The sequence below is a fragment of the Ciconia boyciana genome, chromosome 7 (assembly GCF_034638445.1).
Source record: "Ciconia boyciana chromosome 7, ASM3463844v1, whole genome shotgun sequence".
In the NCBI taxonomy this organism is placed as follows: Eukaryota; Metazoa; Chordata; class Aves; order Ciconiiformes; family Ciconiidae; genus Ciconia; species Ciconia boyciana.
In genome coordinates, this window is record NC_132940.1 from 1,566,652 (window position 1) to 1,582,427 (window position 15,776).

The 15,776-nt window shown below is 37.5% G+C and overlaps 1 protein-coding gene across 12 annotated transcripts in view; it reads right to left on the reverse strand.

The window, feature by feature from the left end:
* The window catches only part of LRRC7 (leucine rich repeat containing 7), a 175,884-nt gene that overhangs the window by 50,968 nt on the left and 109,140 nt on the right, over nt 1-15,776 (reverse strand). For all 12 annotated transcript variants that reach the window (XR_012043489.1, XR_012043491.1, XR_012043490.1 and 9 more), the window contains exons 8-12: nt 11,764-11,838; nt 8,859-9,003; nt 6,740-6,812; nt 1,191-1,320; nt 669-784 (exon numbers count right to left, since the gene is read on the reverse strand). Coding sequence is in view for 9 of the 12 variants with exons in the window: in XM_072868207.1 (XP_072724308.1) it covers nt 669-784; nt 1,191-1,320; nt 6,740-6,812; nt 8,859-9,003; nt 11,764-11,838 (539 nt within the window). In the remaining 3 variants the exon portion in view is untranslated. The remainder of the gene's footprint in view (nt 1-668; nt 785-1,190; nt 1,321-6,739; nt 6,813-8,858; nt 9,004-11,763; nt 11,839-15,776) is intronic.

Below are 15,776 nucleotides of genomic sequence, written 5' to 3' on the forward strand. Positions count from 1 at the left end.
TTCTGTGGTTATACTGAAAATTAACATATCCTTGGAACATACGTATGTATAAATTTCAAGGAAAAGTCAGTCTTTTCTGATGCCTATGGCAGCACGGGCTGGGTATCAAGAAAGGCTCATTTTAAGCACTCTGTTTCTCAGAGGAATAGTCATGTGCATAAGAACAGAAGAATCTGTTTTTTTGACAAAACCTTTGTTCTGCCAAAGGAAATAGAAAATTTTCTTTTGATTTCAGTGGAGTCAGGATAACATGCTAGTGTGCTTGCATTTAATGATTTCCTATATATCAGCTTGTCACAATTTTTTAATCATTAAATATTACAAAGCTACATACAATTTTAAAGCCAAATATCACACTTTCACATGGAAACACTAGGAGACAAAAGAAGTAAACAGGTTTTAATCTATTAAAACACACTGAGACCCAGATCTTGGCCCCATTCACGTTTTTCTTTGGATGTCAGTGGAACGAAGACCAAACCATAAAGATTAAAAACAAAACTCAAAATTTTTTCCTTATAGTTTAAATAAAGTAATTTTGAATATAATTTTTGTATTTGTAAATATATTTTATATAAATGTATTTTTACAAACACCTAAAAAGAATAGTTTAATTTTTTTTTTAAATAAATTCTTATAATGTGTTAGAAAAATTATGTGAACTGTACCTGTTATCGCTCAGGTTTAACACTCTCAGCTTCTGCATCTGACCAATTTCGTCAGGAAGAAATTCTAGCTTGTTAGAGCGCAGAGACATCACTGTTACGTTTTTACAGCTTCCAATCTATAGGAATGAAAAAACCAAAGATATGAGGATACTTACTTTGATAAATGTATTACCACTAACTTTTTATGTCGGGAGGTGGCCAGCTTGTGTTTTTACTATAACTGACAAAAAGCAGAAAATACAGATTCTAGAGTCAGAAAATAGTGGCCCCCCTTTGTCAGTAACACCAAGGAAATGCCTCAGGCTCCTTTCTCTGCTCTTCTGAGTGATACGCTCACCTTTACGTGACTTTACTAATTTCCTGGTTTTACTGTTTTACTGTTGAGTATGTAAGAAAGATCTGGTCTTCCACATCATAAAGAAACAACTGGTTTAACAGATATTTTGTCTGAGTAGGGATGAAGTCTTGGGCCTACCACAAAACATCTCAATTTGTTATTTAAAAACAGAATCAGCTTCTCACTTCTCTGGGCAGCTCAGGAAGGAAATTCTCATCCACAGCCAACGTCCTCAGGTTATGAAGGTAGCCGATGGTAGAAGGTAAGGACTCCAACTCATTACAGCTGCAGTCAAATTCTTCTAATAAAGATAAACTGAAATTGTAAATACACTTGTTAGATGCTATACAAGGACTAGATAACAAAAATTAACAATCTAAAACCTCTGAAAGTTTTAAAGCATCACACTACTACAGACGTCATGCTCTGAAGAGGAAACCTTTATTGCAGATTTCCCTAGGAGAGCCTGTAATAATATGATTTTAGGAACTATTAGGGACACTCTTAATCAATCTCATCCAGTAAGGCAGTTTAAGAAAGACCGCTTAGTTTCCCCACATTATCATTCTTACTTTTTGTAGTGAGGAAATATTCCAAGTACTTCAAAGAGAGTGACCAGGGCAATTCATACTAAGCTGAAGAATCAAACCAGAAAGTTTATCATCTTAACATACAAAGACAGACAACAGGTAAAGAAATACTGCTGGTGAGAGCAAAGGGAAGGGAAGCAGAAATTGCCTCCAGGGTATGTTCCAACTGATGCACTTGACATCATTTCTAACACAGATCAGCAGTGAAAAAAGATGAACTTGGATCCAAACTCAGCAAAGTAATCTCAGCCTGTTGTGGTCAGACACAGCTTTTGTAAAAGTGCCTATCTTTCACAGGCTGAGAAAGCTTTCTAAAAAGTGATCTTGAAAGGGTATCGGTATGGCAAGGAACAAAACAAAGCAGGTCAAATTAAGTAATCTTCTCACACTCCAGTTCTCTGTTTAAAAAAAATGCAATAATCTCCATTTCTGTCTTGCATCTCTTTTCCTAGATTGTTGTATTCTGTCAAATTGTGAAAAGAAAGAGACCTGACCTTTCCTCCACATAATCATGTTTTCAGGAAAGAGGATGAAATAGAGACAGCTGACAAACTCCCCGTTGGACTGAAGTGCGGGTTAGCCATAGCCCGCAGTGCCCGAGAGCAGGACGTAGAGAAGGCACAGCTTCCTAGTGCACGAGTTGGCATCCAGCATATTCCTGCATGTTATGATCCATGAAGAGGCTGTGAAATGAGCTGGAGTTGTACCAAGTCCTAAACGAAAGGGGCCCACATGGTAAAAGCCACCGCCTTCTCTGACAGCAGCTGGCACCTATGCAGAATGAAAGCCAAGGAAACGCCAAGAGAGCTGACCCAATGCACCGCGCTGCCGGTCGGCTCTTGACCCTCCCCACCCACCACTGCTGCGGTACGGACGGCCTTCAGAGGCATTCTGCTCCTCAGGACCCCGTCCTAGCCAGTCACACAACCCTCAGCACTCTTTTGAGCGCTTGCTTTTCCCTGAAGACAGGAGGTGGTATCAGGCAACACTCAAACATCAATCTTACTTTGGTGATTAAGAATCAACAGTCTGACCTTTGCTAATGCAAACAGCACAAGGAGGAATATATATGTAATACATGTTACATAGAGAGATATATAAAAATATATACACATTACATATATATTATGCACATACATACATACACACACATATATATATAATATTCTAAAGAAACATCTACCGAATCTCTTAAAAAAATAGGCTGGATATAAAAATTCTTGAAATGACTGCTGTACTGCACTGCTCATTCAGCTCATGGAATAAAAGTTTTGTGACCCATTACAAATGCCATCGTTCCCTGCTTCTGCTGCCCCTTTTTTGCTCCACGTGTACTACCTTTTTCTCTCAAGTGCTTTAATTAATAGCAAGGTCAAATGGCAAGCAATTATTTCTTCCCCAATGTTTGTCGTCTCCCTGTCCACTGACGAAGGGACTAGATGCCCAGAAGATTGTCTGGTTTTTTTTTCCAAATGTTTTGGTAGGTCTGATAAAAAGTTTACCTCTTGCTCCTTGGTAATCATGAGTCACAGCTGCAGGACTGGACCTTCACTGTATGTCTAACTTACCTTTATTCCAGTTTCTTAAGTTAAAAAAAGTCTTTCAGCCTTCGAATTTTATGAAACATGAAACCAGAAATAGCTATTCCTAACATGGAATTCTCAGAACTTTCCTCTAATTGCTGTATTTCAGTAGACTGAAAAGCCAAAGTGAGTCATACACTGATTAGAGAGATGCATGGAATATATCCAAAAGCTCTGCCAGGTTTGGTTATAGCTTTTCTTTAATACAAGCTTTGTATCCACCACAAGTTATTTCAAACGAGATACAAAACAATTTCAGTAAAGGCAAAATTCCATCATGTTTACCTACTTCATACAGAATATGTGCCTGACAGAGCGAAGTCCAACTGGAAAGCTTGTTAAATTGCAAGATGCACACGTTCTTCCTTTTACTGATGATAACACAACCAGAAAAGCTTGAAAATAGATAAGCTAATTGAGAACTACTATGTTTCCAATGGCAATCAGAAAATCTGATACTCTGAACTGTAACTGTGGAAGTTTCCCTGACAGTGAAGAATGACTTTATCAGACAACAGAATTTTATTTGAAAGGTATTGCCTGGCACAGACATTCTCAGCTTCTTTCCTTCCTGGTGACATCAGCAGCAGACAAATGAAGATGGCCACAATAAAACCAACAAAGTCAGTGTGAAACTATATTTTATGTCTATAACTTCCACAGTTAAAAAAATATGTACTTCAGAAAGAGATTTTTCATTCATCATGGATTGTGCATGAAAGTAAGTTGACAATAACAGCTATAATTCCAACAATGCTAATTTAGGTAAAATATTAACCTTACTGTCTTCTTGGGCTAAATTCAGATCATTCTTGATAGGTTTAAAGAAAGGCAGACAAAAATCAGATATGCACCTGCTGTTCAGTTTAGCACCCACTGAAATGAGGCCGTTCACAGTACGCGTCCTAAGGTAGATGAGGAGTATTTTTAGACAGATTAGTAGAGAGATATTCATGGAGAATGAAGACCGCCATGAATAAAAGAGTAGTTCCAACCCATCTCAGCCCCATTTCCTGCAGCCACAGCACCCAGATAACTGCCAAAGCAGCCTAAAGCCTAAGAGTTAGCTACAGCCACTATTTGTCCAACATCAGGCAAAAGGAATTTTGCAGACCCAGGAATACAAGTTTACACTTTCCTGCGCAGCATCCGGTACTGTCAGATATGGTAGAGACTAGACACATGCACAAAACACTCATCTAACCCAGAACACTGGCCCTTGAGCTACTGCACCATCACCTACCTATGGGTCACGACCTCCCTCGTGACACCTTCCTACCCACAAAGTGGGAGCATGGTCATTCGCTCAGGTCCTACAGACACAATCCCCAGTCTTTGGGTCCGATTTGGTACTTAATCAATGTGAATCCACTGATCTTATGAGGAACTTTTTATTAAGCTGGGTCTACTGTGCACAGCACCTTGCAGGGTCAAACTCTAAATGCCACTACAGGCTTGTCCTTTGAACAAGACTGCCAAAAATGAGGGTGGTGGTTCACTATCAGCAACATCGACTCAGGCAGCGTTGAAGTGCTCTGTGCCTCATGGTGAAATTGGTCCCCGGAGGGAGAGTTCCCTCCTCCACATTGCTAATCTTTGTGTGACAATAATATACTCTGCAGCGGGTACTACGACTATCATTTAGGAGAAAGAGACCCAGTAGGAAACTATCCAAATGGATGAGTCAGAGAAAGGAAGTTCATTTTGATGTGGGAGACATCGTCCTCATTAAATGAGAGAAAGTACTTCATTTAAAAAGCACAACCAATCATCACTCAAAAATAATGTGATAATATTAGGTGATTAGCCTACTGCTCTGCTTATACGCCATTTAGAGCAGCAGCATCCATCTTTAAAAATGTAATTAAGGCTCCATGACAAACAACACTGAACAGAGACTAGGTTAAAAAGAAAGAGGGGTTCCCCTTCAATTTGAACAATTCAATAAATAAGAAAACAACTTCGTGACGGGCTTTAAAAATTGACCCCCAAAACTGTTAAAGATAACATTGGACATTATATCAACCTTTCTGCAGTGTCCAGTACAGCTTTGAGCCTTCCGAGCTTTCACTGCCTATCAGAATTTATTGCTACACAATGTTTATAAGATTTCCCCTTTTGCGGTTCGTATAACCAACTTTTAATAGTTTCCATCAATATCACATAAATCTAAAGATACTGCAAGAAGTACAGCATGGCAAGCCAAACCTGAGCTTTCAGTTGCTACAGTTGTAATAGTTCACAAATTTGGATTTTTTTTTTCCTGACTGGCATACCAACAACTAAATTATTATTGAAGTTATTACTATAAAATGGGTGCAGTAAAGCACTGGCTGTGCAGGTTAGAGATTATTTCTATTCTAGAGACCTCACTATGCTATCATATTTGTGGACAAGTCTAAATGAAGCCTTCTAGGCTTTAATTCTGGAAGTCTCAGAACAGCTCTGGCTTAAGAAAACTACTTCTAATGAAATAGCTGTTGAGCTACAACCTCCTGAAGAGAGAATGGCTTTTGCACTGAGAGTGAGGGCACAGAGTCTGAGCGCAACTCTGCTCACGGATGCCCCATCCCCAACGTTCACGCTGGCAGCACAGAATTGGTGTAAAGGGTGTAAGCATGTGTTCCGTCACACCAGCCAGACAATCTTTACTTAGGCTGAACTCTGTTTCTTCTGCGTGAATACTACTGCTGGTGCAAGGAGGATGATGAAAACACTAGAGCTATAGCTGGAGAAGGCAGCCAGGGACCACGTACTCTCAAATTTTTTCCAACTATCAGTTTATATAGCATTTCAGAAGTAAAATATGTAGAGGAAGAGGCATCCTACAAAAATATCAATGTTAAAGATATGTTCTGCTAGAAAGGGATATGTGTAGTGTGAAACAACATAAAGAATCACCTGTTTCCATACTTGGAGACAGGCTTGCATCTGCCTTGAATTTTACAATAAATCGCAGACTTCATTTAGCAATAAGCTCAAGACACACAGACAGAATTTTGCACCAGTGATCATGTAATATCTGACAAAACGATAGCTAAAGGGCGTCATTAGTGCTTTTCATAATAAGATTACTTATACGATACTTTCACATTTTGATGTATGCACCTATGAAATTGTCATGACTTTTCATTTATGCTACTTCAATATTTTAAGCAATCTTCATATGTATGAGCTTTACAGCCATCTTCTTTTCAGCATCAAGTACTGGCTGTTGCTATGGAAACAGACGTATTCCCCCAAATACTTCTATTTCTTCTACTTTTGCTGCTCTAATCATCTAAATTGCAAGTGATTCATACAGAAAAATATCTTTGTTCTTTTTCTTGGAAAATGTGATACATTTCATCTTCTTATCACTTACGCCAGTATAAGTCCACAGAAGTAATAGCATTGCTTCAAATTTAAATGTTATAAGCTGGGTGTTAGGCACACAATTTGAAATTATTTTATAATTCAGTACATCTTTGTCTTATTTTTTATTTCAAAAAACCCACATTCCACAAGCAGAAGGGAAAACACATTTTACTTAACGTTGAAAATCACGAGACTTATACTCACTTTCCAATTGCATTTGGCAGAATTGTAAGCTGATTGTCATCTACTTTTAAAGTTGTAAGCCTTTTCAACAGTCCTACAAAACAGGTAAGGAAGAAGTAAGAGAAAAATATTTCACATTAATCTTTTTTACTTTCTGTAATCTCCCATACCCTTAAACAAATAATGATTTCTAACACTGAATACCTTTGATCTAGATTTTGGAAAACATCTGTATATAGGACAGTACACAGACACATTCTTGTCCCACTGAAAATACGTTTCATCAAAATGAAGCACTGATTAAATGTTAAGCTGAACTGCAAGTAAAATATTTAAGTGTATTTCTGGAGTCTTGAAAAAAAACCGTAAAAAAAAAGAATAGTATCCTATCTGTGTAGGAAGAGCAGTATTTCGACTTATCTATTAACGTTTCAATCGAATTCATGTCCTGTTGCCTTGATTAAAAGGTGCTCAGGTCATAACAGGACATTAGGCGAATTATCTAAAGTAAATGCTACATTTATAAAGCTTCACAATATGTAGGCATAGACAGAAAACCAGAATCAGACTGAAAACCAGAATCAATCCTGGATGCATTTGTATATGCGGTTAATTCTTATCGTTAAAAGAATTACTATATATCTAAGTGTAAGCAGATGCATAACTGGGTAACATTTACCAAGAAGGGAATGAAACTTCTGCTTTACCAGTGTGTAACAGCAGAAAACAATAAAAAAGTAAAGAGAGAAAAAATGGCAAAAATTTTGCAGTACAGTGCTAGAAACAGAGCTTGAAACAGATTCCCACCTTCTGGAAGTTATTAACATTTCCAAATCTGTTTGTCCCCTGAAAGAATTCTGGATATACTGAAATAGCATTTTTAAAATTATTATTTGTAATTAATCTTGGGAATAATATAAATTGATCACTAATACAGAGAAAAATGTTAAACTGAGCGTGCCATAATATGAAAGCTGAAGCAAATGAAAAGTATAATTAAAAGGGATACTAGAAACACTACTCATTTCAATTGCAGAACATGTTTGTTGAAAACTTTTTCAAAATCAATGTGTTCCAAGAAACACCTAGATTTCAACAAAATTTTATTTTAAGAGGAAAAAGTTTGACCAAAATGAGTTTCAGCAAGCTCTCATCTGAAAATGCAGTATTAAAATTACTCTTTTTGCTTTGCTGCTGTTAAATCTATTACCATTCAGTAATAGGAATTGGGAAATGAGAACTGAATATACCTAATTGCAAGAATGTATAATTCAAAATGTAAACATTTAGTCCTTTTGTACGGGAGCTAAATGCCCTCTAAAAATCAATCTGCATATGCATATCAGAAAACCACATAAAGCAAAAATTCTAGAACTTATGGTGAGATGCAGAAGACCAAAATGGAAAATAGCTGTAAAAGACATCTAGTAACATTCATGTAGCACAGTATTATTAATTAGCAATACATGTTGGAATCTTGACTAAGTTGATTTAAAATTGGGAATTTAACAGTTCCATGTTCAAAGGGACACACTTAGGAAAGTGAAAAAGATGACGATGATATAGTGGGCTCATCAGCCGGCAACAGTAGAAGAGAGGGAAGACATCAAGAGTTTCCAAAGAAAACATAAGGGATCGAGACTGAAATGAAATATCCAGACGTACAGCGTGATATACCTACAACCACTCAGCTTCCAGATTTTCTGTGTAATTCAGAAATTCTATGCATGCAATATAGTCAAAAAAGAAAATGAATAGTTTGAACTATTTCTTTGTTTAATGCTCTCATGTGGAATTGCACTACTGTAACTAAGAGTAGCAACTTTCTTCAAGAGTTTCCCACTGTTAATGTCATCACTATTATACCTACTTTCAAATTTAGATCACATCAGTTACATCTTTCTTTGCTTATTTTCTTTAAAATAGCAAATCAGAATAATCAATACCTTCTAACTGTGGATTTTTTTCCTGACTTTACAAAATGGTCTTCACGGACTATGCAGACACAGATGTTACAAACCCCTTTGGAATTTAATGGCAGTTCTTGTTCCAGCTATTATAAAGTCTCCTCATTACCAAAAAAAGATATACATGAAATCCTCAACTTAAAAGATTACAAGAAATCCTAAGCTTTTCTCACCTATGGAGTCTGGCAGTTGCTGCAACATATTGGATGACAACAGGAGATCTTCCAGTCCTTCACATCCTGATATGTCCAAATCAACAGTTTCTATCCTGTTTTTTGACACATCCAGGTACACGAGCTGTTTTAACTTCCCTATAGACTTAATAGCATGTTACAAAGGGTTACTTGAACAGATACGCACTGCATGCCAGTTTCTAAGTTTAATTAAAGACAAACAATAGTAATTGTTATCTCAGCATCCTTTTTACAAGATTTATTTCACTGAAGCACTATCAGTGGCGGTCTAACAGCCTTCCTGTTCAGATAACTGCAAAAGGAACTGTACCAAGCTAAATGACACATACCAAACTAATTAATGTGTTCCAGAATAATTAAATCTGCTGGAAGTTTGAGCTCTCAGCCGTACGGCTGTATTATTCCCTCATTCGGACACAGATCCAAGGGACATTTACTCACAGTTCACATCTACTCATAACGGCAGTCCTTAAGGTCAGAGGCTAGACACGCAGGTAAAGCTTTTCTGTGTCAAACTGATTCTCTGAATTTTATAAAATCTAAAATTAGACTTCAGATATTCATAGTTCAGTTATGAGCGGTTAACCCCAATAGTACACTTTTGTGAATACAGTGCTTAACCACAGCTATAACATCAATGAGCAACATGACAGGAATTCTTCCCTAATTTCTTTGAAAATCTGTGTAGCATGTAAGAGTTTGAAGCCTGCAGAAGCAACCTGCTTCTTGATCCGTTACCACAAGATGGTCACTTCATTCTAGACGTGAAATTTCACCAAGAAAATCAACAAAAAAGAAGTTGTTAGTTCCCTTAAACTAAAACCTACAAGTGGAACAGCAAAGAAGCATGACGGCTGGGCCTAGAGCAAAGGAGCTGGATCCGTGGCCCAGGGGCAGAGCTACGACACAGACTGGAGGGTCACCAGCGGGCGGGAGCCGAGGCAGCACACCGCTGTCGCCGAGAGCTGCCGTGCGGCTGCAGTGCCCTGCATCCACAGGAGCACTGTTTCAAACCAGATCAGTAAACATCCACGGCCTATGCGGGAACTTCCTTTATGGATTTTGGGAAAGCCATGGGAATCGCTTGTGAAGTGTATGGATCCTATAAAAGTTCATGGGAGTGGGTTTTTTAGTAATTGACATATACTTTTAGTGGTTATTTACTGTACACATGAAAAAGGAAAATAGTTTTAGACAGCTTCATCTACAGGTACTTTCGAAACAGTATGAATGTAGCTTGCTTCTCATCTCTTACCTTGCTGAGACCTGCTCTCTGCTTCTAAAGAGGCAGTTTCATGTTGTCTTTAATCATATCCGGGTTGTTGTATAAAGGGAAAATCTCCCTTTCACCCCAACCTTCGCTATTCTACCCATATTAATAGTTGAATACAGTCTTTGTTTCTAGCACAGACTACTTTTGTAAAAACTGAATTATTAACGCTGGAAACCTGGCAAATCTCTAAATCTTAAAATCAATTACCTGTTGGTATTTCCTTTCTATTTTTAAAAGTCAAAATTTAAAGCTAATATTAAACTGTTTTAAACCTCTTGTTTTGGAGAAGGCTTTCATAAAACATCATCTAGGGCCTACCAGAATCAGATTTAGGAAACATGAATTATTCACTGAAAATAATTACGCTCCTTGGGATTCAGTTCCACGATCCACTGAACATCTTCAGCTCTAAACACCTTCTCCAGGGATTATGAGCAGGACTGTGTTTGGAACACATTTTAGCATTGGATACATTAACCAATTTCATTGTGAACAGAAAAGAGACAGAACAATGGTTAAAATGTTTGTGCCCACACTCTCTTGGATATCTGGTATTTCTTCCACTCAGCTACACTGCAGCAACAATGCGGCAATATTTCTGTTCTCCGGCTGGTCTCAGTATCAAGAAGTGGTTTCAACATCAGCTTTTCTTTTCACTAACAAAGCATTCAAAAAGCGGATATTTGGACAGTGACTGGAAATCATCATTTTCTGTGCAAACATCCTGCTTAACACAAAATAAAAAATGAGTGTAATCTATTTAAGTCAAAAACCAGTTGTTGCTCAATGCAAAAAAATGAATTTTGATTAACAAATGTTCAAAGCTGAAAGAGGAAGTACCTCTTCCTCTTCTCCCAACACCTGGACATGTTTGTGCCACATCTAGTCCTACATTTTCCCTGCAGCACTGCAGAGCATTATTGTGTGAAACATATGAGCTGGTACCTGTGTGACAAAATGCTAATGACGAGGACCCCTTTCTCCAGTCGTAATCAGTGCAGGTATTTTAGAGTGATAATCTCAAATGGTTTATGGCAATAACAAGTGAAAATCAAAGTTCTACTGTGGGGCAGCAACAACTCAGAAACAGCACTAATATATAACCGTGACCCTAATGTTTAGATTGTAAAATATTTTTTGTTCCATTTCTAAATGGAGTGCTTTCTAGAGAAATACACTTTCATTCCACTGCCTCAGAACTGCTTTTAGTATAGCTGAATCTGTACATACCATCTGTTGCTTTTAAGTTTATTAAGATTACTTAGTATTTCCTCTTCCTTTTTAAAACTTGCGGGTTTTCATAAAACTGCTAGTTAGTGCATGGTGACCGAGAAGACAATAGGAAACAACTTCCCCTCACAATGAAAACTACGCAAGGCTTAAATAAAACAGGGGCAGCCCCAGTTAGACACTATCATGTAATAACACAACATTTAAAAGGTTTTCATATGAATGGCTGTGCTGAGACTTTTATTTCTTGATAATAATTAATGACTGTATGAACTAGGAATATGTACCCATTCAAGAAAACGCACATGCATTTAGCTACTGCAAGGTAAATACTTCACTATATCGCACAAAAATTTAATTACATAAAATAAATGTTCATACCCCAGGTAGTATTTGCAAAGAATTATTGTCCATCCACAATTCCTTTAGATTCTGTATTTGTTCGAGAACCTCAGGCTGAGGAAAAGAATATAGTGTTACGGACAGTTAAATAAATCAGTATTTTTTTTTAGTTAAATATAAATCAGTATTTTCTTAAAAAAAAAAAAGATTCCCTCTTCACCTTCCTTTTTTTTTCTTTTTATAACCCACATCAGACTTTCAGAGGATTAATGACATGAACAGTATGCTCATTTCATTTAATTTAACCACTGTTGTTCTTTTTCAAAACTTGTACAATTTAAGAACCCTTTGGAAAAGAAATGAATACAAAGAACTACTTAGAAGTCCTTGTTCTAAACAGTCTATTGGCAGTATGCAATTTATGAAGAAGGCAAATAAGAGGAGTGAGAACTGTGGAGCTTCAGAAACAATGCACTGAAAAGAAAGGCCAAATCTCATCTTGCAGCACATGCAAAACTGCTTTTTGCATGATTTATAGTCTTAAAAATAGCTTAACAGAGTCACATTGCCAAACTCTTTTCTGGATATACTGCATTTATGTATGATTTCATGTCTGCAATTGTCACATTCAGTAGTTAAAATAGCAGTATGCAATAATAAAGCCTTAAAATTACAATATTAAACTTTAATCTAAGATCTTCTATTCTTGTCAACATTATAGGATATTAGTGAGAGAACCTGCAAAAGGCAATTCCCCAAATCATTTCTCATCCATTACAGCTGTGACAATCAAGAATTATCAGGTCACAAACATTTCCATGTTTCAGCCTAAGCAGTATTTTTCTTTTTCATAAAACGCTATTTTCACAGGCCGAAGACGACTTTCAATTTGCCTTAGCTCTAGAAAGTTGTAGAGGCTTTTTTCAAAGTCTGCCAGAAACCAGTATTGAGTATTTCACTTGCTTCTGACTCAATCAGATTCCAGCATCTTAAAAGTCTGTAGTACTATTTCACTGGAATTATTTCAACACAGCTAGAAACAAATGTATCTGTCTAGCATCACAGGACCTTAAGAGAGAGCTCGAATTATCTCCTGTGGTCTCAGTTCTTTGGAATGTTGTAACTCCCGTAAGAAATATGATTTTCCAGCTGACCAGCTCACATGGTACATTGTGGGAGAAGCTCCCGATGCACCATCAGATAAGAAAGAACCTGCTAATCTGGAGAGCTCAATCCCTCGGTTTTCCACGTTGTCACGTAATGCGTTTCTATTGAAAAATGATTAGTCGATATTTTAAAGATCATTTATTTTGCCTTGGCTAATTCTATTGAAATTCTGTTGTCCTTCAATGGTTAAAACCACTTCCAATTTCCAGGCCAAATTGATTAATGGTCATTTTACACTATTTGTTCCTGTGATGATTAATGTTTCTTTATTCCTCCAGAGTGTTGACGGACTGAGGTTATTATAGATAATCATAATTTCCCCTCTCAACTTTAATTTTCTTTTAAATTCCTCTCATTAGACAGACACTCTTCTCAAAGGCAACAGACTACTCTTATGTTGTACATATTACAGTTTGATTTGAAATTTCTTGAGCATGGATTATGGGTACTATTATTATGGTATAACATGGATTATGGTATAGCATTGTAGTCCAGATGAGATCTCACTAATGTTTTGATAAGTGGTATTAAAAACTTATTTGTCTCTGTTAGAAATGCTTCTACTGACACATTTTTGGAGAATATTTCCATTTTCCACGTAGATTGCCACAATTAGGATAGGCTAGGCTAGGCTAGGCTAGGCTAGGCTAGAAGACAGACTAGACTACTGCGGTTGAAAGGGACCTACAACAATAATTCAGTCCAACTGCCTGACAACTTCAGGGCTGACCAAAAGTTAAAGGACATTATTAAGGGCATTCTCCAAATGCCCCTTAAACACTGCCAGGCTTGGGGCATCGACCGCCTCTCGAAGAAGCCTGTTCCAGGGTCTGACCACCCTCTCAGTAAAGAAATGCTTCCTAGTGTCAAGTCTGAACTGAAGACTGACATTAACCTTCGGTAAAAGTACATTACATTTTATCCTCTTTCCTTTTCTCTCTACCTTTAATTATTTTCTTTCAAAATTTCTTCCAAAGCCTTGCTGCTGACAGCAGACTCCTGAAACTCTGGGAAGAACCACACCAGCCTTCCCCCTCCTTTCAGGCAGAGGCACTACAATTGCTGTCTATCCTTTGCCCAGTGCCATTTTTTGACACTTCAAAGACTGGGAGATTTCAAACCCTGGACCCATACCTTGCGACTTCATGCCTCAGTTTTCCCAGAGACCTGTGGCACACGTTACCTATTCCTTTCCGTGATTACATTCAGTCACTTGAATACGGCTGCTGTTTAGGAAATGGCAATTTCTATTTTAGGAACGCACGCCTATCTCATGATTTGTATAACCTTGTTTCCAGAAAATGAACGAACAGAATTACTTCATTTTTGCAACTACCTTTATTCTTAACACCATGCCTATTGCTCCAGTGTGTCTGTACGAGGAGCAAAGTCTTACAGTGCAAAGGGAGGGACTTCAATAGTCCAGGGACGGACTGTCGAAGAAATTAAGCTCTTCCACACCACCACAGTTCTAGGTAGTATTTTTCTCCAATAAGAAGGAAGTTTCTATTGAAACCCAAATCAGATTTTCAGAATCCATGAAAACAGGACCTTTCTGTCCTTTTTTCCAGGTGTTCTTGATTTAAACTAGTACCACTTTTCCTATGACATTTCTGCAGATGCATGCCGTTCCCTTGCCTCTTGGCCCGTTTTACTTCTGGCATTTGATTCTAGTTCATACATTTTTGGACCAGCTTCCTGAAAAATGGGTCACCTTGGGGAGTCTGGTCCTAATAGCAGTTTGGGGCCACCAAACTCCTGATGTATCGTTCTTAGGGGACAGGATGCTACAATGCAAAAACGCAGAATGATGTTGAAGTCATTTAAAAACAAAGACTAGAAAACCAACCCACCCCAAAAAAAGACACACTCTGAATTCAGGAAGCATATATATATATTTCTTTTGATCAAAATTCCAAATACCCCTTCTGAAAATTTTATTCTGTTTATCTATGAAAAGATTTCTAGTTTTAATTAAAAATCTGAGTTAAAACCATCTGTTTTCTCCTACGTAGCAGTATAAATTAGTAAACATTATCAGGGTTATAACCATAATGGTAGAAGATAGTGCACCATCTACAAACCAGCTGTAGACTCTTTGCTACATCTTTCTACTACTAGATGACAATTCAAAATGTGTTTAAAGTGAAATTATCTTAATTTTAATTAAAGCTACAGGAAACATCATCCTCATAAAATTGTAAGCCCTGATTCAGCAGCACTATTTTTACAGATGGTTCTTCTATGACTCTGGAGGAAAGACGGTTCCGCTCTCAGGGTTTAACAGTCACGGGACCGGCTGCTGGTGGATAAGGCACACGCAGACATTTATTTCGCCATCAGTGCAACAGTGAGTGCCACAGTATCAATTTGTTGTCCTACAAAAGCAGAGGCCCGCCCGAGTAGCCCTAGCAGTGATAGGTCTCAAAAAGGATGAGGCAGCAGTTTTTCTAAGTTTTGCTTCTCTTAACATATTTACGGTTCCTGCAGGATGAAGTCAGTGAGCTCTCCTTAAAAGTAGGCCCATTTTTAAACACAGTTTAAACACCCTCATACTGTTTCTGAGAAATGTCAATTCCTATAGATGTAGCAGAAACATACCTAAAGGGAACAGCAACTTGATTATTTTCTATACTGAGGCTAGAGAAAATTCCCGAAAGCTATTAAATCTCAGGGAACCTAATTCTCATCTTGGGGACAGAAAATGCTTTTGGAGTAGAAAATTTACATCTGCTAATAGCAATTTCGAATATTTTCAGAATATAATGATAGATATTAAGAAATGAATACATAATTGACACAAGTATTTATCCTGAGATCACCAATTCATCCCACATTGAAGTACTGCAGCAGTAGCAAGCAGCTCAGAGTGAGAGTCATCTGTG